Consider the following 24,499-nt stretch of genomic DNA (forward strand, 5'->3'; position numbering starts at 1 on the left):
AAAGCCATTGATGTGTTGCTGTGGGTAAGCCCTCTGGATGCCATGGCAGCAGAAATGATCACACACTGTTCCTCACTCTTGGGATCTTAAGACAAGAGGCATCCACATTTTAGAACATAGCTTAACCGTCGTCACCTGGTGAGGGCGCGGGCAATGTATGGGCCCAGAGGTCTGTACCTCTGGGTTTGGCATCTAGGACTTTGTTTTTTTTAATAAGACTTTACAGCAAATAATTACATATAAGTAATTTTAATCTTTAGTAATTAATTTTATTCAATATAAATTATTGTATTTCTTAGAGCAGTTTTAGGTTTATAGCAATATTGAGCAGATAATACAAGAGTTCCCTATATCCTCCTCATTCCCCACACTTTCCCTCATCATGTGTTACATTTGTTATAATTAATAAGCTAATATTGATACATTATAAACTAAAGTCCACAGTTTACTTTGGGGTTTACTCTGTGTTATACATTCTATAGGTTTGGACAAACGTATAGTGTTATGTATCCACTGTTACAATATCATACAGAGTAGTTTCCCTGCCCTAAAAATCCCCCATGCTTTGCCTGTTCATCCCTCTCTCCCCCAAATTCCTGGCAACCACTGATCTTTTGACTGTCTCCATTGTTTTTCCTTTTTCAGATTAGTTCCTTTCAGGGATGTGCATGTAAGATTCTTCCATGTCTTTCTGTGGCTTGAGATGTCATTTGCCAATTAACACCTCATTATCTGGATGTGCCATAACCTGTCTGTCCACAGGAACCCAGGCCCCCTCTCCTTGGGGGTACGGGGGGTCTCGCCTACCTTGGAGCGTTGACCTCCAGCTTTTGCCATTACCCCCAAGCTGAGGGCCCAAGGCAGCTGCCTTGGAGGGTTGTTGTGCAAATTCACTGAAATCACATCTAGGCTGCGCCTGCTGCTTATATTTCAGTTCCTCTTTCGCCCTGACGATCTCTGAGATTATCAGTGAGAAATTCATTGGGGCTGTATGGCCTGGTGCCATTATGGGTAGCCTGTTTCTGTCTTCTCCTATATATGTAATGTAAAGATTGTCACTTTTTGTGTAAATGTTTTAAAAACTACTGAGTAACCCAGCTTCAAAGTGGACACTTTTCTCTCTAATACTGTGTACCCCGTGTGCGTTCCCTTCTCTATTCTGATCACCCATTCATTCTACAAATATTCCACACACATGTCTACCATGTGCCAGGCACGTTCTAGGCACTGGGCTATGTGGTAGCCACAATGGACACAAAGGTCTGCCTGAGCAGAACTGTCACGCAAATGACAAGAGGGCAGGAAGAGAAATAACGGGCTACATTTCAGAGCTAGGAGCCAATAAGAATAGCCAGCAGGCCCAAGGAAGAAGGATTAAGGGGGCAGGAGGCGAGAAGGTGATGCTGAGTTGGGCCTGGAAAGAGGGGTGAGCCATGCAGGAGGAGGCATGGCCAGTGCAAAAGCTGGGAGGCTGGGCTATGCCTGGTGTGTTGGGGGAAAGGCAAGGGCCCAGGAATGGGTGAATGAGGGGCAGAGTGGGAGGCAGTGGGGGCAGAGAGGTGACACGCAAATCATTCATTGCCTTGTGGGCCACAGGGAAGGTTCTATGTGACATGGGAGCCAAGGAGGGTGTCCCAGGTTGAATTTGGCTCCATCCCAGCTCTGAAACTCAGCTGTGATAAAGCCAATGGCCTGACTGTCCTCCCAGCAAGCATCAGGAGCCATGACAGGTGCTCTAGGCCAATGCATTGGTGCCTGGCACCACAGACCTGAATAAAATGTTGCAGGCAGTCAGTGACATTAGAAATTAAGAATGTCAATGTGAGGGCAGACCCAATGTTTATCAAGTGGAGCATTTTGCCAAGTGGTCATTCACTCCTCATGGAACCTGGCAGACTGGTGGGTGTGCCCATGCTTGGTGAGGACACTGAGCTCTGAGATCTCAACATGACATGACACAGGATTGGCATCAGGGTATAGTTTCCTTTTCTAGCTAAGGACCATCCAGGGCACCTGGATGAGTTTCCTGTGGCTGCTATAACCAAGTACCACAGACAGGGTGCTTCAAACAACAGGAGTTTGCAGTTGTCCCTCAGTATCCATAGGAAGCTGGTTCTAGGACCCCCACGGATACCGAAACTCCCAGATGCTCAAGTTCCTTATATAAAATGGAAGTCATTGCAGATAACCTATGTTTGCTACATAGGCTACAGCCTATCTATCTTTATTCACGTGGATTCAGCATAGTGCTCAGTACCTAGCAAATTTAGGTTTTGCTTTTGGAACTTTCTGGAATTTTTTCCCCTAATATTTTTGATCCTCTGTTGGTTGAATCCACCGATGCAAACCCTATAGATTCAGAGGGCTGACTACTTTCTCACAGCTCTGAAGACCAGAAGCCTGAAATCCAGGCATTGGCAGGGCCACGCTTTTTCTAAAGACTCTAGGGTAGGACCCTTCCTTGTCTCTTCCAGCTTCTGGTGGCTCCAGGCATTCCTTGGCTTGTGGCTGCATCACCCCGATCTCTGCCTCTGTCGTCACATTGCCTTTTCTTGTAAAGACACCAGTCATTGGGTTTAGGGCCCACCCTAATTCAGGATGACCTCATCCTAATTACGTCAGCAACAACCCCAATTCCAAATAAGGCTATGTTTACAGGTTCTGGAGGATCAGGACATGATCATGATTTTTGGGGACACAAGTTAGCACACAACAGCCCTCACTGAGTGACAGCTGGCGGTGTCTGGTGCCTTCTTCCCTGAGGGCCACCCTGGCTTAGCAGTCATCCTGGAGGCCCACAGTGTCTCCCTTCGGCCTCCTTGCTCATCCCCTGCAGTTGCCCCAAGGGATCCTGTCCCATTCTTGGAGGGCTGTTAGTCACTCTCCATGGCAGGCATCTGCACCCTGTGAGTCAGATGCCTCTGACCTCGCCTGGCTGCCTCCCTTGAGCCTCAGCAAGAGTGGGCAAGGCCAAATTTCCCCAGCAGTTAGGATCTGCTGGAGGGCGGTGCCCACACCCGCTTCCAAAACCGGCTTGAGCCAAATCCACATCACGGCTATAAACATGCTTCCTGGGGCCACCTTTTGGAAAGGGAGAAGTTTATTTTAATTTAGAGCTGGGCTTCCCAGTCGAGGCACTGCTGGTGTCTGGAGCCAGGTCATTCTCGGTGGGGGGGGGGGGGGGGGGGGATCCTGTGCACTGCAGGGTGTTGAGCAGCAGCCCTGGCCTCCAACCACCAAGTGCTAATAGCAACCCGTCCCCTCAATTATGACAACTAAAAATGTACCCAGACATCACCAAGTGTCTCCTGGGGGCAGAATCTTTTCCTGGGTGAGAACAGCTTGTGATTCCATGAGACCCAGTCACTTTCTTTCAGGTGCCAACCATTTTGTCCATAAGTAAGCCCTAGCCACCCTGAGCTAAGCCAATAGGCACTTTCTAATAGGAATAATTTGTTATCGTCCTTCGAACCCACTTGAGTGTCAAGCTTCAGGTGTCACAGTTTGCATTTCTCATCTCTCTGAGCCCTCACAACAACTCTGCTTGTTTTAAAGATGAGGAGACTGAGCCACAGAGAGGTGCACTGGTGTGCAAGTGTCCTGGGGCTGCCATTACAAAGTACTACAAACTAGAGGGCTTAAAACAACAGGAATTTATTCTCACAGTTCAGGGGACCAGAAGTCCAAAATCAAGGTATGGGCAGGTTGGCTCCTTCTGGAGGCTGAAGAAGAATGGGTCCCAGGCCTCTCTCCCAGCTTCTAGGAGCTTCCAGCAACCCTTTGACATTACTTGGCTTGTGGCCACATCACTCCAGTCTCTTCCTGTGTCTCCATATGGCCTTCTCCCCATGTGTCTCTATGTCTCTAATGTCCTTTCTCTTATGAGGACACTGTCATTGGATTTAGGGCTCACTCTAAATCCAGGATGATCTCACCTTTAGATACTTAGGCTAATTATATCTGCAAAGACCCTATGTCCAAATAAGGACCCTTTCACAGGTCCTAGGGATCAGGACTTAGACATATTTGGGGGGGAGGACGCAAATCAACCCACTCCAGCCTGTGCTCTCCAGGCCATACTGCCGGCAGCCACAGCTGGACTAGGGTTGGAAGCCAGCTAGAGCACGAGCCTGAGTTCATGGTATCTCCCTGCCTCTTCGTGAAGGCTCTCCTCCCTCACCTCAGCTGAAGATCGGCACCACTGGCAGTGTCTGGGACTTTTTACAGCTCCACGAAAGGAGAAGTTGAGTTGTTTTGAGGTTTGGGTGTCACCAGGCGCCACCTCCCCCTCCCTGCACCCCCACTTCCCCGGACGCGGGTTGCAGCCTCACTGTGCAATTCTGACCAGAAAACAGGAAGGGGGCACTGTGGAAAGCCGGTTCCAATCAGCTGATTCGTCGCCTGCTACACTTAACTGCTACTGTCACAGTTTCACACAATGTCACTTGGCTGTGCTTAGCACGCTGCAGCCTGCCCTCTGAACCAGCCCCCTTCCCAAACAGGACATGTATGTGGGACTTGCCCAAGTTCAGGAACACTGAAGGTGAAGATGAGACGGCAGTCTCAGTAGGTCAGTGAGCAGTGTGGGGTGTTCTTCCTGCGCACTGGGGTCCATCACCCATCCCAGGTGCCCTCAGGAAACCTCACCCCTCCAGATGCAGCAGCCTATGGCATTGGCCACTGGGCTGGCCACAAATGCTCCCAGGGCATATGCCTCTTCCTTGGCCGCAGACCTCAGCATCAAGGCTGAAGACGGAGGGCCTAAGGCCCAGGTTTTCTTTGTATTTCCTGAACTATAACAAATGCCACCAGCATTCATAAATGAGCATAGGGTTTTAATTTCGAAAGCAGAAATGAAATGAGGATCCTTGCTAGTCAGGCTGTTTTCCCAAGTGGCCAGAGGCTACTCTGTGCCAGGGTTCAGGGCCTTCGTGTAGCCGCTGTGCCCTGGCCCACACAGAGAGAGGAAGCTGAGACACAGTGATGCTCCAGACTGCCCAGCATACCCATAGGAGACTGGTGACCGGAGGAAGCGAGATATAGGACCCAGGAGGCCCTGGAGCTTGCTGCTGCCTCTAACCTGCCTGTGGGGGCCCCAGAGGAGCCTCTCCTGGGACTGGGATCTGTGTAAACCTGGTCCTAAGCATCAACCCACACTTAAGGCCCCACAGACTCAGTCTCACATGACCCCAGACTGTACCCAGCCCCATTCCACCTGCTGGGCTGCTGGGTCTGTTCCCAGTACCTTCTGTCAACACCAAGGCACCAGCCTAGGCAGGTCACCCAGAACCACATGTCATCATCCACCTTGACCTATGCCCTTACAGACACCTACCCAGATGATCTTCCCTCCACAGGGCCAACCACTGCCCAGTGTTGGGACCACACAGGCGAAGCCACTCAGCCAGGATGACAGAGATAGAAGGTTCTGGAATGAGAAGTGTACCTCTGCAATTAGGGTTTTTATTTAACAGCTCTTTTGAAATACAGTTCACCAATATCTAGTGAACAGCTCACTGTTTTTTAGCACATTTACTATGTTGTTCAACTAGCATCTCTCTCTAGTTCTAGAACATTTGTATCACCCCCAAAAGGAAACCCCATTAGCAGCCACTCCTCATTTCCTCTCCCCCCAGCCCCTGATAATCACCCATCTGCTTTTTAGAGCTCTCAGAAGTTGTCTCCCCACCCCCTGACCCATGATCAAGGCTCTGGCTGGCCTGGGCCATCCTAGAGGCTGGGTGGTTGGCTGGAAGTTCAGCAGTACAAACATCAGGGTCACCCATCAGTGTGGGAGGGAGATCCAGGATGGGATCCCAGGAGAGTGGATAGTATAGGGAGATATGGTGGAGCAGGGACAGGAGGAGAAGATGCCCTGTGTCCTGAACGCTGGGCTGTTGAGAGCCCATGAGGGAGATGGGATCTCTGGCTGCTTCTGTCCCTTGTGTGGCCTTCCCAGGATGTTTGGGGGGCCTCAGGTTGACAGAGCAGCCCAAAGGATGTAGGTGCTAAGGCCAGAGCCCCCGGGCAGGAGGGGGACAAAGACAGGCAAATCACAGAGAACGGGAGGGTGAATAAGGCCTCATGTCAACTTAAGGCCTCAGACAGAAACACCCAGCGACAAAGGCCATGCTTCCACGCCACCAACATCTAGGCTCCGATGGATCCTTTCTCTGGGGTGAGGTGTCCTGTGCGCTGTAGGGTATTGAGCAGGAGCCCTGGTCTCTACCTATCAGGTGCCAGTGGCACCTCCTTCCCCAGTTGTGACAACCAAAAATGTCTCCAGATATCACTAAGTGTCCCTAGAGGGGCAGATCATACCAGTTGAGAATAAGTTTCAGGCCAACTGCATGCAGAGACTGATTTTAGTTTAACAGATGTTCAAGGTTCTATGCCTAAGTAGTTTCAGATTCATTTTTTTTGGTAACATCTTGCTATTGTTATACATCAACCCAACTGTATTTAGTGCCATCCCTTGCATCTCGTGGAGGCTGGCGAGCCAGGGAGCGATTCCAGCTGATGTTCTCATTCACTTTCTGGAAGAGGTGACTGGTGTTGGTCTACTCCCTACCCCCACCCCCAGGCCAGCAACAGCCAAGAGAATGGTCACTGCCCACCCACAACCAGAAATATCCTAGGGTCTTTGCCATCCATCGCCAATGAAGCACACTTGGGTGCAAGTATCATCTTTTCCATCCAAGTTTGGTCTTCCAGGAGAACTGAGCAACTTCTTAAAATATTATTTTAAGAGCTGCTCATCAGTGCCCGAAAATGCAGTGGCCGATTTGAGGACCCCCAGAACTAAAAAGTCACACACTCCCTGTGGGGTTTCTTGCAGGTGAACGTAATGAAAGCACTTTTAGTGGGGTTTTTAATGCCGTAAGCACTTATTTCTTTGCACTGGAATTTTGTCACCCCTCCATCTTTGTCCTCGTGGGGTGACTTTCTGAGCCTGATGCCAGGTGTTGGCTTGGTTCAACTGCTCTTCTGTAAGCATCTCCCCAACAGGAAACAAACCAGGACTGCTGTGGTGGTTTTTGCTGCAGGGGACCACTGCACTTGGGCAAAAATGTGACGCATTTTATTATTTTATTTTGTTTTTTAAATAGTTCTTTATTGATTTCAGAGAGAGGAAGGGAGAGGGAGAAAGAGAGATAGAAACATCAATGATGAGAGAGTCATTGATCAGCTGCCTCCTGCACGCCCCCTACTAGGGATCAAGCCCGAAACCCTGGGCATGTATCCTGACCAGAAATCGAACCCAGATCTCCTGGATCATAGGTCGATGCTCATCCACTGAGCCATGCCGGCCAAGCAAGAAAAAAAAAAAATGTGGTACATTTTATTATCACTTTTAGTTCCGCCTGAGTGCTTTTTCCCTGCTTTTTTTATATAATGTTTCATATTTGTCTTTAGTGTCTTTTTTCTTATTTGAGGTTTAATTTCTTTTTGTATATACCAGGAATTGACAAATTACAGCCCACAGGTTAAATCTGCCTATTTCTTTTTCTTTTTATTTTTATTTATCTTTATTGATTTCAGAGAGAGGAAAGGAGAGGGACAGAGAGAGATAGAAACATCAATGATGAGAGAGTCATTGATCGAGCCCTCAACCGGGCATGTGCCCTGACCCAGAGTCGAACCCCGATCGCCTGGATCCTAGGTCGACGCTCAACCGCTGAGCCACGCGCGGCCGGGCCAATCTGCCTATTTCTATAAATAAAGTTTTATTGGCACACAGACACACCCCTCACATATTGTCTGACCTGTTTCAATAGTTTTATTGGCCCACAGCCATGCCCACTTATTTACATAATAAATAGTCTGTGGCTGCTTTCAGGCCACAGCAGCAAAGCAGAGCAGTTGTGACAGACACCATACAGCCTACAAAGCTGAAAATATTTACCACCTGGCCCTTTGCAGGAAAAGTTTGCTGAGCCCTTATACCTATGAGTACACGTTGAACATTCTAGATCATTCCACAGTTTCTGCATTCTTCCCACCTTCTGCTGAGCTGTCTTCCTAAATGTAAGGTAAAGCTTCCCATCCTCATTCCAGATGACTTGTATCACCACCTCAAATCTTTCTTCATTTATACTTGTGCCATGTATAGACACATATATCCATAAACATCTATTCATGAGGGTCTGTGCTACTGTGGTTTATAGTAAGAAATATTTGGGAGGGTGGCACAGAGCTCCTAAAACTCTTACACTTTCCTAAGTGGAGAGAGTGAGAAAGGTGTCTTCTATTATGTTAATGGTAACTTTTGGAAAGTACCTAAGGATGGGGCCAATTCTCAGAACTAACCATATGATTAGGGGGTTGGAATTTTCAGTCCCACTCCCTGACCTGCGGGAAGGGCAGAGAGGCTAGAGATTGACTTAGTAGCCTATAGCCTGTGATTTAAACAATCATACCTGTGTAATGAAGCCTCCATAACCCCCCCCCCCCCAAAAAGGGAGGGCTTCTGATTTGGTGAACACGTGGCGGTACTGGGAGGGTGGCAGAGAGGACGTGGAAACTCCTTGCCCCTTCCCCGTACCTTGCCCTGTGCATCTCTTCCATCTGGCTGTTACTGAGTTGTATCATTTTACAGTAAACCGATGATTAGTAAGTAAACTGGTTTCCTGAGTCCTGTGAGCTGCTTTAGCAAATTAATAGAATCTAAAGAGAGGGTCATGGGAACCTCTGATTTATACCCATTTGGTCAGAAGCACAGGTTACAACTTGGACATGCAACTGGCATCTGAAGGGGATGTGGGAGGCAGTCTTTTGGAACTGAACCCTTACCTGTGGGATCTGACACTATCTCCAGGTGGATAGTATCAGAATTGAGTTGAATTGTAGGACACCCAGCTGGTGTCAGAGAACTGCTTGGTGTGTAGGAAATAACTACCCTTTGTCAGAATTGGTGTGAGGATTATAGGGTTTTAAAGCAGTTTTGGATGGACTGGAAAGGAGATCTGTGATGTAGATCCTGGCAGGACGGGCTTTGCCTTTCAGCTCTGTGTGGGGCTCACTAGCTCTCTGTCCCACAGACAGCTAGGAGTGTTTTTACAGCTCTGCCTGAGGGTGGCAGGGGCTGTGTGTGGGGCTCCTCCCCATCTCTGAGGGCTTCCAGCTGCGCCCTGGGCCCGGAGGCCACCTGCATCCTTCCTGAGGGGTAACAGTATGTTGGGGGCACAACAGGATGAAGACACCATGGCTGCTGGGAGAGGTTGGGGCTGACAGGACCAGAGCAGAAGTGTGCACCCAGAGTCCTGGCACCCTCCGAGGAAGCTGGCGTTTGTGGTGGTGGATATGTGAACAGGAGGGTATTTAGAAGCTCACGGCTGGCAGGGAGGAGGGGGATTATTCAGCCAGAGAAAGGAACATGAGGACAAGCTTCTCATGGCCCCTGGTGGAGGCGGCATTCCCAGCCCAGTGCCTAATACCAGCCAGTCGGCATGGGTATTTCAGTCTTACCATAAGGATGTCACAAAATGCAGAAAAACGAGGGAGCAGCTTAGGGGCCACCTGTGTGAAAAGGAGGGAACAGACAGGTGCAGACTGCCAGGAGACTGCCTAGCTGAAAAGTGGGGCCACACCAGAGCAGGAGGGAGTGAGAAGGATGAGAGGGTGTCCATGGGGGAATACATAGAGGACTGGGGTGTCAAGAGCCCCTGGGATCACCAGAGAAGGGGTTACCATCCAAAAGGCCACAAGGGTGGCCTCCTGTGCCCTGCAGAGCTTTGAGTCTGCCTTTCTGGCCTGCTGCATAAAAGCGCAGAGCCCTGACTCTTTGCAGTGATCTAAGGCTATTTTAGAGAAAGGGGGAAGTTATATTTTTGGGAATGCTGTGTCTAAGAGAAGAGTGAAATTATGGGGTATATTTTAGGCACCCAGAAAGGCCTCCTTGGAATTTGCAGGAGTTGATTAAAAGGTGAAGCGTCACTCGGGCCCAAGATATCTCACAGCCACTGCCCTTTCCAAATGTTCCAGATGCTTTGTTGCACCAGGGCTGGGTGGTAGGTGGGAGTATCTGTCCATCTATTGGCTGTATTTGCCTCACTGTTTGGGGCAGGAATGTGGCCGGGCATTGAACAACCACAGGCTCTCATGGCCCATTTGTTTTCTAGCTATTATCCATGATGAAGTGGCTCCAGTGCCCTGTCCCCAGAGTTACAGGTCTGCCCTCTGAAGTTTCCTTCTGTGTCAGTCAGCTGCCCACCAAGACACTGGTTACGCGAGGCCTCCAGAGGTGGTCTGACTTTGGGAAGGCCAGGGAGCCAAGTCTGAAGCTTATAGTCACCTGCCCAGTCGCTGCCCAGCCCTATGACCCTGGCTTGTGGCTGCTGACCGTGCTTCTGGGTAGAGGAGAGAGTGGCCCTAGTTGTCAGTGGTCAGGTGGGGCGGGTTCCTGGGGAAAGACTAAGTGTTATCATCACCGCTTTATAGCAGAGTGAGTCACAGCAGCCTATGAGAATTTATAGAGTCCCATTTAGCCCTTCGTGGCCACACGGGGATCTCCAGGGCAGCCAATTTTAACTGAGTCTGAGGCTCAGTTCTCAGTCAGGGGCGATTCTGCCCCCAGGGGACATTTGGCACCATCTGGAGAACGGCATCTACTGGACAGAGGCCAGGGATGCTGCTCAACATCCTACAGTACACAGGGCAGCCCCCTCCGCAAAGAATGATCCAGGGCCAAAAATGCAAGGGGTGACAGGCTGAGAAATGTGCTCTAGTTTAGGCACCTTTAGGATATGCATTTGAAAATCTGGCCTGGGGCTCTGGACAGAGTACAGGGAGCCACAAGACCCCGTGACCTGGACAGAGCTACTCATTGGTGAATTTCGGTGAGATTGTAGGGAAGGGAGAGAAGATGACAAGGACACACAGCTCCTAAGGGAAGATCTCCAATTCTGCCAAAGTGCCTGGACTGGTTTACCACCTGTAGAACCTCAGGGCCAAGAGCTGCCCCCTACTAGGAAGTCAGGAGTGGGACCAGGCAGCCCAGCTCAGCTGCCTATGTTCTTTGTCACCTATAGCAAATCAACCTCTCTGCTCTGCCCCCTGATCTCTTCAGTCTCAGGGCGTTTGTGCACGTGCTGGAATTCCTTAGTCTGGAGTACTCTTGCCACTGTCATCTAGCTAAATCCTGCCCCAAGGCCTGCTGGGAGAAATCTGGAATGTCCTGTGGCCATTTCCTGCTACTCTGTACCCTTATGCTCTGAAGGGCCATTTGTTGTTCAGGAACCATTTGTTTTTTATAGCAAGCTAATCTAACTCAGCAGCCCGGGTGTCAGCTGTGGAAGAGCAGGAATGCTGAGATGAGGCCACGGTGACACCAAGGGAGGGGGACACCTGTGGAGATCCCAGGGCAGTCCTCTTGTGCATGGGTAGGCTTCCATGCCCATTCCACAGCTGCCCCATGAAGAGAATGGTAGATGCCAGGGAGGGGCTCTCCAAAGAAGCAAAGGCTGGAAGTAGGTTCGTGATGGAAAGTCAAAGAGAGAATTGCATCCTCCCAAAAAAGAGGTGTCCGGGGGCACTTTACCCCAACCATTGGGGTTATTGCACGGCGTTTGGATACAATGGTCCTCCTGGACTCAGGTTAGCACCAGCGATGGCTCCCTAACACAAGGAAGATGGAGTGACACACAGGGCAAACAGGCTCCTACTGCCGCTTTTCAAAGCAGAGTGGATACAATGGAGATTACTCGTTGAGTGAGAGAAGCCAGATACAAAAGGTCATGTATTCTATGACCCCCATCTATATGAAATGTCCAGAAAAGGTAAATCCATAGAGACAAAAAGCAGATTAGTTGTTGCCAAGGGCTGGGGACAGAAGAATAGTGAGTGACTGGTCATGGGTACAGGGTTTCCTTTTGAGGTTATGAAATGTTCTGGGACTAGATAGAGGTGACAGTTGCACAACATAGAGAGTGTACTAAATGTCACCAAATTGTACATTATAATGGTTAAAATGGTGAATTTTATGTTATGTGAACTTTAGGACAATTAAATGCAGAGAGGACTTTACACATCTGGAATGCTCCCCATCTGGAGTGGTCCCTGTTGGGACCTGCCACATCCAACTTCCAGGTTTCTTCCTGCAGAGCTTGTGTCTTGCTGCTATCAGTAGCAAGGGAAGAGAGGGTTATAAAGCATGCAAGTTTCCATCAAATTCTGTCAGACGTGCTGTATTAGCAGACAGGAGCCTAGCTTTCCTAGACCTGATCCTGTCAGCTCTTGCCTCTTTGGTGGCCCTGAGCACCGTTTCTCAGAGCCCAGCTGGAGCCCCTGATCAAGCAGTGGGACATGAGACTAGTTTGGGGTCAGACCTAAGCCCTATCCCTAAGGAACTGACCATAGATGAAATTTCTCCAACAAGGGTGGCAAGTGTCTCCAAAATGTTTTATCCAGCCCACCTGTCTTGAGCATCACCATTTTCATCTATGGAAACCTGCTTCAGACATTTGTTATGCTCATTGATGAAACTCCTGAGGTTGAGTGATAAAATCAGCTAGAGTGGTTTGCAGTGGTCGTTCTTGAGGTATGTATCCTGGATTAAACAGTTTTAAGTTGAATGCCTTATAAAGTAACTTAACCCCAGGATCTGCAAACTGTTTCTGTAAAGGGCTACGTAATTAGTATTTCCGGATTTTAGGGCCATGCAGCCTCTGTTGCAACAACTCAGCTCTCCATCTACTCGCTCTACATTGTAGAGCAAAAGCAGCTACAGACTGTACGTGGTGAATGGGTGGGGCTGTGTGCCAATAAAACCTGATTTAGAAAACAGGCAGTAGGAAAAAACATCAGACAGACCCAAATTGACAGATAGTCTACAAAAGACTTGACCGTCCTCAAAACTATCAAGGACCCAAAAGCAAGGACATTAGGGAAAAACAGAGAACATCCAAATAAACAAAGTGTAGACTTAGTTAATAATAACATATCAATATTGGTGTATAGGTCATGACAAACGCATCATTATCCTGTTAACAACAGGAGAAACTGAATGTCGGGTATACAGGAATTCGCTGTAATATTCTTACAACTTTCCTGTAAATCTAAAAAGTTTATTTAAAAAAAAAAATCAAGCCTGATTTGGTCAACAGGTTTGCGGACCCCCAGCTTAGACAAGCTCCCACTACCTCAATGAGGTGTGTAAAGCAAATCTCAGGCAGGTAAGGACATGGCAAACTGAACTTTAACGTAACACACCTTCACCTTCTCCCACTTCCCCATTTCATTCAGCAGTGCCATCTCCAGTGGTCTTTGATCTTTCTTCGCTGTCACCATATTTTGTTGTTTCATCCTCTCAAATGTTTTCTACCACTTCCTGGGCTCTGGCCACATGGCCCCACTGATATGTACAGGTGATAGCGTCCTGCAGCTGGGGTGGTGTCCAGAGCACCAGACTGGCTGAGCCCTTGTTAGGATGCAGTGCAGTCCCTTGCAAGGAAGTGGACTTACACCTCTGAGCTCAGTTTCCCTACCTGTCTAATGGGCAGACAGACCCTTGCTTCTCAGGGCTGTGAGGATGCAAAGCCAAGAGGCAAGCTCTCAGCAATGGTTTCTTCTCCTGTGCCTGTTTCTGCATCATCATGGAGACCTGGTTTCTGCTCCCTCAACCCTTCACCTTACTGTGCTTGGCAGGTCAAGGCCATTGAGTGACAGACAAGGATTGGACCCACCTGAGGTCAGGGTGCAGGTGGGAAGCAGCTGATCTTGGTATGAAGCCCTGGAGTATGAAAGTTTCCTGTCTCTCAGGGCTAAGCATTAGGAAAGCAGTCTGATTAAGTATACAGAGGATAAAGCTCTGCTCTGTCCAGTCCTTGACTATCTTGACCCCTACTTCAGATGCTCAGGAAAGAGGGAGTGGTATAAGTAGACATCCTTGTGCTTTATTTCTCCCCAAAGAGACTTCACACCCATAATACACCTTAGAGCAGTCAGTTCTTACCCTTCCAGGAATCTGAAGAACCCCCTGCATCTCTGGTTTAAGAATTTAGTTTTCTTAGCATTTCCAGAAATTCTACAAGTCTGGGAGGGGACCCAAGACTGTATCTTTAGCAGGCCCCTATAGCCTCCACTTGGATTCTCAATCTTTTCTGTCTCTCACCCCAACCACCAGAGCCACACGGTAGTGTTGACTCACGGGGAGAAGGGACAAGGAGCCCCAGGATGACAGATTTGCCAACCCCCTCCCCAAGGGTGCAGAGAGACTGTATGTAGCATCTGTAGGGAGGGTAGAGGGGATGCTCTGGAGACCACAGGCTCTCCTGCAGCCCATCCCAGGGAGCTTCCCTTTCCTCATGAGTGCAGATGCTTGGTTTTGCTGCACATAATGTACCAGAAGGCCTTGCTCTTCTTCTTACCAGCACCAGAGTCCGTGCAGCGTGGGAATTATGTAGGGAAGCAAACGTCATCCTAAGAGAAAAGTCCCATAATGAGCCACCCACTTACAGAATGAGCCCTTCACTCACACTCCCCTCTTGGCTCAGCCTAAACACAGCTCATTCCTGTCCATCCACCAGAACCGGTGGGTCCTCTCTCCTGAATGCAAATCAGTTGCAAAGTGAGGCTGAAAGTCTTGCAAAGGGTGCAGGATTTTAAGAAGTCATCAAAAATGGCCTGGAGCCCGGCTAGGCATGGCTCAGTGGTTGAGCGTCGACCTAGGATCCAGGCGATCGGGGTTCAATTCCCAGTCAGCGCACATGCCCAGGTTGCGGGCTCGATCCCTAGTCAGGGGCGTGCAGGAGGCAGCCATTCAATGACTCTCTATCATTGATGTTTCTGTCTCCCTCCCTCTCCCTTCCTCTCTCTGAAATCAATAAAGATATATATATATATATTTTTTTAAATGGCCTGGAGAATTGCTCCAGCCTCCAGTCACTCAGCCACACTCACAGGTAGCAGAGAAGACAGAGAGCTGATGATGGAGGGAATGAGTCGATGTTTAAATGGGCTCAATCCACCTATTAAAAGGAGAGGATATTCACCTTGGCTCACAAAGCAAAGTTCAACTACATGCCTTATTAACAAGACACATCTAAACCAAAGTGGTTCCAGAAGCTAAAAATAAAGGGATAGGCAGGGGTGGAAGAGGCAGGTAGAAAAAAGGAGCAGAGCTGTAATTTTGACATGGAGAAAGTAGAAATTGGGCCTCTGAACTTCACATGCAACAAGATTCATCACAGTGCCAAAAGCCTCAGTTTATACTCCAGGTGTAATAGTTGTCAATATGTATCCATCAAACAACATAGCCACTGCCTTTACAAAGTGGAAATTGTAGAAGATACCAGGAGAAACAGATACAAACGTACAGGGTGGTACAAAAGTAGGTTTACAGTTGTTCATATGGAAAATAAGTAAATAATAATACAGGAATAAACTGTGTTTCACGTACTCATGATTGTAAACCTACTTTTGCCCCACCCTGTATAGTGCAAGGCTGGTTGAGTGGACAGCAAAAGGCAAGGATGTAAGATAGCCAGACCACGTGCTTAAGATTATGTGGCCATATTGCAAACCCTCCACTTTGATATGAGAATAAATCTTAAGTATTCATGGCATATTCACAAAATTCATTCCTTATAAGGTCACAGAGAAAGTATCTAGAACTTCCAAAAGTAGAAATATTACAAGCGGCATTCTTAACAATGTGATAAAACTAGAAATTAATTTTTTAAAGGCCATTCCACATGGAAATTCTTTTAAAAGTAAAAGTAAACTTCTGTTAAGTAATTCTTGGATGAAAGGGGATCTACAAACCAAAATTATAGATTTTCTAAAAGTCAGTGACAAAAACAATATTATTGGAATCTACAGGAAATATTTAAAACAGTAAGTATATTTATTTTGCAACTCAAAAACCTGAGAAAAAGAACCCAGCAAACCCCAAGGAGAATGATTTGGGTGTCAAATGGATGAGCCCTCAAGGACCTTGATGCCTTCCTCACACTGTTGATGCAATAAGAAGGAGGCAGGACGCCCCCGCCCCACCCCCCAAAGCTTGATTGGTTTTTTATTTCTTCTGTCATCTAGCACATGGTTTCATCATAACCTAAACCAAAACTTTGGGAAATATGAAATGCAATAATTTGTTTCTACTTGGTTTCTTTTTTCTTTTCTCTTTTTTTTTTTTTTAAAGATTCCCCTGCCCCACCTCACCCCAACCCCCACTCCTGTCACAGTTTGTCTTGAAACTTTGGCCCTTGGTGAATATCCTTGCCCCAGGAGTCCTTTCTGTATTTTCAGCATTTCTATCTATGTGTCTCATAGTCGGTACCATTCTGGATTCTGATAGAGCCTGTAATGAACTGGGGGCAACTAGGTGGGTAAGCATCATGTCCCATCATCTCTTGACTCCCTGTACATGCCTTCAGCCCATCCGTCTGTCCATCCATTCATCTGTCCAGCCAGCCAGCACTGGATGTCAAGAGGGTGCTGAGTGCTCCAAGCCCCATGGCCAACTGGAAGAGAACAGAACCAAGCCAGAGGCTGGGTGTCAGCCAGGTCCTGGAGAGCCTCCATTCTATCATCTATGAGTTGGGGAGCCATGGGGTTGGGGGAGACTCCTCCACTTCCTGCCCTGCTTCCTTTTCCTCACCGGGCATCTTCCCTTCCTGGAACAGGCCGCCCCCTCCTAAACCCAATGCTCCCTCCACACCAGCCCTATGGAAAGCAAATCAGCTGTGCGTCTCACTTCCCCACCTCCTGCCCCCTCCAATTCCCAGGGATCAGGCTTCTCTGTCTGTCTCTGGTGTCTTCTCAGTGTTCCAGCTGTGCTCGGGGAGGCCAGTCAGCCTGTGTGACACTCACGCCCTCTCATGCTCACCCATCATGTGTCTGAGTGTCAGCGTCTTCTCCCAGCACTGCCGTAGTCCCCACAGGGAGAAGGGGGTGTAATTTTTCTGTAAACAGCCCGTTTGAGGGTCAGTATTTTCAGCTCTGCCGGAAGTCTCTGACACAATAACGACTCAGCTGTGCTTTTTAGTCATAAGCAGACGCAGACCATGTGTAAGCAGATGTGGCTGTATGCCAACAAAACCTTATTCGTGGATACTGAAAGCTGAATTTCATATCATTTACACATGTCATAAAATATTCTTCTTTTGATTTTTTTCCAAGCATTTAAAAATAAATGTTAAAACCACTCTTAGCTCATAGGAGAAACAGAAACAAGTAGCTGGCCGTCACTTGTCAACCCCCGTAGAAGTCCATGTCCAAGCCTGCCTCACCCCCACACCTGGAGGGTGTCCTCCACGCGGCCACGTCTGTTTGTGTACAGATCACCTGTGGCTGCTTCACCCTACAACAGCAGAGTTGAGCTGTTGCAACAGAGCCCAAATATTTATTATCTGGCCCTTCACAGAACAAGTTTGCAGGCCCCTGATTCAGTCATTTCATCGTCAGCCCTGGGAGGCAGGGGTTTTCTCCCTAATGTTACAGGAGAGGAATCTGAAACCAGTTAGTCCCAATTAACACAGCTGACAGTAGCCTTATACCTCCAGCCCTCCCACGAAGGCCAGGGGATATTTCTCGACATTTCCACGCAGGAAAACCCCAGCCCTGACTTGATGTCCCAGGGCTGTTTGCTTAGCAGACCAGGTAGAACAGGTCCTCCAGCGTCCTTGGATCACGGGCCACCTGGGCGGGGACACTGCCCACACAGCCCCTTGCTCCATGCAGGCCTGGCACAGCTGTAGGACACCTCTCAGGCCACCTCTTTCAGGGTCTGACTACTGTCCATGTCCCCAGATGGGCACCACCTGTCAGTGGGCTTGGGCCAAGTGCTTTTATGTAGAAAGGTACCCAGGAACATGGAGAACACTTGGGAGAAAAATTATTTGGGTTCCAAGCAATGGGGCCACTATGCCAGCAGCAGCTTCCAATTGCTGTTGGGTGTCTTGTTCTCCCCACCTGGCTGGAACGGGTGGCCAGGAAGCAGGGGATGATCTCACTCTGACAACCCCATCTTTATGCTCCATTGTGCCCTAATATTTGCCAGTGTTCTTTTATCAATCTCAGCCTCTCCCGCGCAACACCAGTCATTCCTCCAACTAGGTGCCTGACCAGACATAAGAGATCTTGAAGTTCTCTGTGGCTCATGGGCTGAGGGGGAAACCGAGGCTTCACCCAATGGTGGCATTGCAGAGGTAGCGGTAGCATCAAGGCCACAGGAGGTGGCAGCCGAACAGGTGGGTTAAGGGGCTCCCGATCTTGGCCAAAGTGAACCTGCAGGGCTGTCAGAGCCTCTCAGGGAAGGTGGAGTCTCTGAGGCCAGAATGGTGCCAGGCACACAGCAGCTGGTCAATAAATTATCAAGTGAATGAATGAATGAGATTGCATGTGAACCATAAACACTTGGGAAATGAGGTCCCTGTGGCTATAAGATCAGGAAAACAGAAGGCCAACCCCACAACCCAGACCAAACCACAAGAACAACCTGCAAGTTTCCAACGAGAAAGGATAGATGTAGGTGAATCTGGAGGCGATGATGTTATTCCAGGTCTGGCCATCTCAGCCTGGCTGGAAGGACGCCCACCTTGCATGGCAAGGCTGGGGAACTTCTCTCCAGGGAATCCTGACCCAGGGCTCACCTGTTGACATGGGAGATGGGCGAGTGCGATTGTGTTTTTAGCTCATTCTACAGGGCTTTGTGTTCTGAAAGCACAACGTTATTTGCCTAATACTATCTGTTTCAAGGCTTGTTCAGTTTTTGTGTTGGATGCTCCAGGGGCCAGGTGTGAACTCAGAGGGATCAGGCCAGGGTGGTAGGCACCCCTAAAAGTCCTGGGCCAGTTTGCCTGACTCCAGGCACTGAGAATGGGTCTGAAGAAGGAGCCCAGGCTTCAGGGACTGAGAGCCTGACAAGCAGGGTGTGGGCTGGGGTAGGGGTGCTGGGTTCAAGCCCAGGGCCACATCAGCAACCTGCTCTCAGACTTCGTGGAGGTTGGCTGACTTTTGCCCTCAGTTTCCTCATCTGAAATAGGAATGGCACATTTGTCTGTTTCTTAGAGCAGTGCAAGCAATGGGAAGAGTGGGAAGCCACAGTGATCCTGGTGTGGGGTTGGTACATGCCATAGTCATTGTATAATGTTATCACCATTCTTTTTTTTCTTTTTCTTTTTTAATTAAATTTGTTGGGGCAGCATTGGTTAATAATAGTATACAGGTTTCAGGTATACAATTCTACAATACATTATCTGTATATCATTACCATTCTTCCTAAAATATTTACCGTACATCCTAACTGAGAGAAGAGCCATCCTGTTTACATAAAATATGCACCTTCTAAAAATTCTGGATAGGTAGGATGCTCAACCCTGGATGTCTTCAATTTTAAAAGCTTTTTTGACTCAAGAAGCACCTCAGCCTGGCCAGGCTTGGCTCAGCAGTTGAGCACTGACCTAGGATCCAGGCGATCAGAGTTTGATTCCTGGTCAGGGCACATGCCCGGGTTGCAGGATCAATCCCCAGTCGGGGGTGTGCAGGAGGCAGCCAATCAGTGACTCTTTCATCATTGATGTTTCCATCTCTCTCCCTCTCCTTTCCTCTCTCTGAAATCAATAAAGATATATTTTAAAAAAAAAAACCTCAAAGACAAGGACAGTTGGAGGACGGCCATACATCCCCTTCCCCTTTCTCAGCATCTTTGACAGGGTGGGGACTACCTATTGGGCACACAGTGCCCCCCTGGGACCCCATCAGAGGAAGGTGGGTGGACCTTCTTTAGTTTTACCTAGAAACCATGACCGGGGGCAGGGTTGATTTATAGGGTTATCATTATGTTTTTTCTTCTTTTGGGTAAACTTTTAGCGTAGTTCCATATATTTCTTCCAAAGTGTACACTTATATTAGAAATGTGTATTTTATGTTATAAAGGGGTAAAATGTGTTTCCGAGGAAGTAGAGACCTTTCCCGCAAAACCCAGTGCTATGGGTTTTCTGGCCTGGTGGGCAGATGGCATAAACATGTGGCCTCCTCAGACCCAAGGCCAGATTACATCGCATCATTGCTGGCACCCAGTTCCCGCTTCCTCTCTCCTGTCACCCCCAGGCTCACATGATCCACCAGGCACACCAGCCACTCTTGTGCATGGAGGCCATGCAAGTGCTCCTGGCCAGCCCCAGGAGCAGCTACACAATAGCTCCCCTCCAAGAGAGCACGTTTCCTCCTCCTCCAATGTATAATAGCACCAACCGGATATTTTTAGATTGGCTTTGAAAAGTTGCAGTGTGCTGAGACCACATACCAGACGTGTGAGGTCACTGGGCCCCGCACTGGTAATCGCAGAACCAGAGAGCAAGTAGGCCCTACATCCCCAAGACATTCCTTCTTGTCCCCAAGATGCCAGGCCTGACTGTTTCCTTAGAAATCACCACGATGGCCCTGGCGGGTTTGGCTCAGTTGGACTGAAGGGTCTCAGGTTCGATTCCCCTTTGGGGAGCATGTGGGAGGCAACCCGTCAATGTGTCTCTCACGCCGATGTTTCTCTCTTCTCTCCCCCTACTCCCTCCCTTCTACTCTCTCTAAAATAATCAGTGGAAAAAATATCCTTGGGTGAGGGTTTTTAAAAAAGAAATTACCACGATGACTTGTCCTGAGTTCAAAAAGGACCACCACTGGTTCTTCGGGGTGTGAATGTGCATTTCTGGGTTGCCTCTGTGGCAGGCCCTGGACCTGGGTGCTGCTCGGATCCCAGCATAGAGAGAGGCCCGTTGCTCCAAGAAGGAGCCCACACAGGGCTGGGCATCGTTTCACCATCTGCTTGTAGTTAGGACAGGCAGGACTTTGCAGACTCACCCACAGGAGTTCATTTTAGCACAGAGCAGGTCTATTCTCAGCTCAGATGCCACCCTGCAGGCTCTGGTAAGCATGGAATGGAAGTAGCTGGATCTGCTGTCTGCATTTCCACGACCAGTGCCTTGAGAACCGAGGGCTTTGCCCCAAACAACAAACTGTTTTCTTCCCCAGAGGAGCTCTCAGCACCTGCAGTGTATGTGGGGCCCTCATAACTGGAGGAAGAGTCCAGCGAGGCTCAGACCGCCTGGCCCTGCAAATCCCTTGTACCTGCATCAGTATATAGCAGTGCTGCTCATCCTAAGTGATTCAGCCATCTCTGGGGACATTTTTGGTTGTCCCACATGCACCGATATCTGGCAGGTAGAGACCAGGGACACTGCTCAACATCCTACAGTGCCCAAGATGGCCCTAAGTGTCAGCAGTGCCCAGCTGGGAGCCCTGCACTGGGTTCCAGACATTCAAGAGAGAAGCGCAGGCTGGTGCACAGCTCCTGACGAAGAGCTTGATCACGTGTGAGGACCTGGTGACAAGCCCCAGGGTTTTATCAGTCCCACCAAAGGCTTTTTCAAAACCCAGCAAGTGATGAGTCCTGAGAAACCATTTGTGAAGAAGAGGATTGGGCTCTGTGGCTGCTGTCTGACTCAGGAAAGCACTTTCTCAGGTTGGGTTCACTTCTGCAAGGCCAGCTGGAGCCCCCCAAAGCACCTAGCTGATGCCCCCACCCTGAGCGCCCCCCTTCATAGTATGAGGCCAGGTCGCCTTTCCAGGGCTCTCTTTCATTGTCACTCTCCTACTTGATGACTTGGCTGTTGCTCAGGTTTTACAGGGATGTCTGTTCCCTGGGTCTGGAGCCCCTGGAGCAATGGGGTAGGAAATCACTGGTCCCATGACCCAATCAGTCAGGAGCATGATTGGCACATGGAGCCACGCTGGGCTCCTGTCCTGCTCTCAAGCTGTGCTGAATGGAGCCATTCTCCAAGGATATATCCTGGGCCTTCCCACAGAAGCTTTTTTACGGGGTTTCTGCCTTCAGGCTGCCCCATCAGGAGCTCTGATCAATGATCCACCTGAATCCATCCCCTGCAGAATGAAGCCTTCAAGAAAATCCAGCTTCCTCTCCGTGTCAGCACATCTCCCTATTTCTGACTTTCCTGTGAGCCTGGCTTTCCTGCAAGTGGCTGCCTCTCTCCATCCTGCCCTTGACCACCCTGCCCCACCAACAGATCTTGACAGTGGCCTTGCCACCTTCTCCCCACTGCCCCTGCCCATAGTCAGCCTAACACCCTTCTCACTGCCACCAAGCTTTCCTTTCCTCATTTGACTCTGAGGCATTCCCCGCCCCACTCCCCGTCACTCCTTCCCCAGCCCCACCACTCCCACCTCTGCCAGCCTTCCTCTCCCTGAAACAGGGAACCTTCCCTACCCTGTGTTCCCTCAAGGCTGCATCCTACCCTCTCCCTGTCTGTTCACCCCTCGGAGGCAGTGGGTTCTGTGTGGGAAGGGGGCACTGGGTATCCCCATCTGTAATATGGGTGGTGGTCCCATGGCAGTCCCTAAGGGGACCCTACCAGATTGCAGGCTCCGTGCACTATGCATACTTTTCTCTTCATATTGGGAATGCAGCCCTGATTCATGCTACAACATGGGTGAACCCTGAAAACATGCTGAGTGAAAGTAGCCAGACATAAAAGACCATGTAGTGTATGCCCCCATTTATGTGAAATGTCCAGAAGGGCAAATCCATAGAGACAGCAGATTAGTAGTTGCAAGGGGTGGAGGGAGGAGGAATGGGGACAGGGTCTCCTTTTGGAGTGATGGAAATGTTCTGGAACTAGGTAGAGGTGGTAGTTGTACAACATTCTGCTTGTACTAAATGCCACTGAATTCTTCAGTTTTATGTTATTAAAACTAAACAATTAAAATAATAATAATTTGCTGTGAACTGCTTCTCATACCACAGAATTGCAGGATCTCTCCAGGGTGGGACCTGTCCTCACATCTCCTTCACATCTAGCCTGGTGCCCTCCTGGAGCCCAGAGCTCATGTCATCCCAGCGCCTGGCAAATTTCTTCTGGAAGGAGCCAAGTAGTAAATATTTTTGGCTTTGCAGGCCAGATGGTCTCTATCTCAGCCACTCTGCCTTCGCAGCTCAGAAGCAGCCGTGGACAATCCATTAATGAACAGGCTTGACTGTGTGCCAGGAAAACCTCACTTATGGACACTGAGACGTGAATAGAATTTTCACATGTCAGGAAATACTACTCTTCTTTGGGGTTTTTTAAAGCCACTTATAAATGTAAAAAACACTCTTGGCTTATAGGCAGTAAAAAATGCAGCAGAGTGGATTTGGCCCGCGGGCCAGAGTATGCTGTGTGAACAGTTATGTCTGGGAAAGAATAATAATGATTGGCATTTTAATGTCTGACTCTTAAAACTTGAGCCCCTCCCACAACCCAAACTGAGAATGAGTTGAGTACATTGGAGCATGCCTGGACTACAACCTTTGTGTTCTCCAATTGTCACCTGGGTGCAGAGCAACTTCCAGCCCGCAGGTGTCCAAGATGCCCAGAGGGAACTCTGAGGCTCCAGGCTGAGGCCTGTAGAAATTTCTTCCTCACCATCTGAAAACTTGTTTTTGTTTTCCTTGCAGGCTTTTGGGAACGCCAAAACGGCCCACAACAACAATTCCAGCCGATTTGGAAAATTCATCCAGGTCAACTACCTAGAGAGTGGCATTGTGAGAGGGTGAGTTGGCAGCCTCCTGCACTGTGTACTGCAGCCTTAGTCTGGGATCCTGGGCATCCCTGCAGTGGGAAGCCATCCCAAGAGTGACATTTGTGAATCATACAAGGAAGCCAATAGGATTTTAAGTTCTTGATGTGAAGATCTGAGCAATGGGTCAAAGTGGGAAATGTAGGTGGGGGAAAGTGTAGGTCAGTGACCTGCTGTCCCCAAGGCATTGAATGTGTGTTTTCTTGGATTCTGGGTTGGCTCTGCAGGCCTCGGGCTAGACACCAGAGTCTTCACTCCCACTGGGCACTGCTTCCCCCATCCTCTCCCCACACTCTCCTTCACGCTGTCTCCATTTAGTGTCCTGTGGTTGCTGTAACAAAGCACCACAAACCCAGTGGCTTAAACCAACAGGAATTTCTTCTCTCAAGGTTCTGGAGACCAGATGTCTGAAATCAAGGTGTCGACAGGGCCACGCCTCCTCTGTAGGCTCTAGGAGAGTCTGCTTTCTGCCTCTTCCTGCTTCTGGTGTCCCCAGGCATCCTTGGCTTGTGCCTGCATCACTCCAATCTCTGCCTCCATCTTCACACAGCCTTCCCCTCTGTCTCTCTGCGTCTCCTCTTCTATCTTTTAGGACATTTGTCATTGGATTCAGTACCTACGGAGATAATCCTGGATAAGCTTATTTTGAGATCCTTCACTTGATTACATTTATGAAGACATTTTCCAAATAAGATTCCAGTCACGGGTTCCAAGTGTACACACGTATCTTCTGGGGGCCACCATTTGACCCAATATACCAGCAGGGGTTGGCCGTCAACCAAATAGTCCAGCCACTACAGGCACCAATCAAGATGAGGCCAGTGGCCCTGAGTAGTCAGATCTCATAGAGTAGCTTTTGAGAGTCATATCTGTGGTCTTGAATTCAGGAAAGGAAGTCCCCCTTGGCCCACGACTGTGGCCTGCCCAC

At 49.0% G+C, this 24,499-nt stretch overlaps 1 protein-coding gene across 4 annotated transcripts in view; it reads left to right on the forward strand.

Annotated features, from left to right (window-relative positions):
• Positions 1 to 24,499, forward strand: part of MYO9B (myosin IXB) — a 64,611-nt gene that overhangs the window by 1,707 nt on the left and 38,405 nt on the right. For all 4 annotated transcript variants that reach the window (XM_087816796.1, XM_087816798.1, XM_087816797.1 and 1 more), the window contains exon 2: positions 23,450 to 23,544. In XM_087816796.1, the coding sequence (XP_087672922.1) occupies positions 23,450 to 23,544 (95 nt within the window). The remainder of the gene's footprint in view (positions 1 to 23,449; positions 23,545 to 24,499) is intronic.

Source organism: Miniopterus natalensis, chromosome 4 (genome assembly GCF_054644295.1).
Source record: "Miniopterus natalensis isolate mMinNat1 chromosome 4, mMinNat1.hap1, whole genome shotgun sequence".
NCBI classification, from domain to species: domain Eukaryota; kingdom Metazoa; phylum Chordata; class Mammalia; order Chiroptera; family Miniopteridae; genus Miniopterus; species Miniopterus natalensis.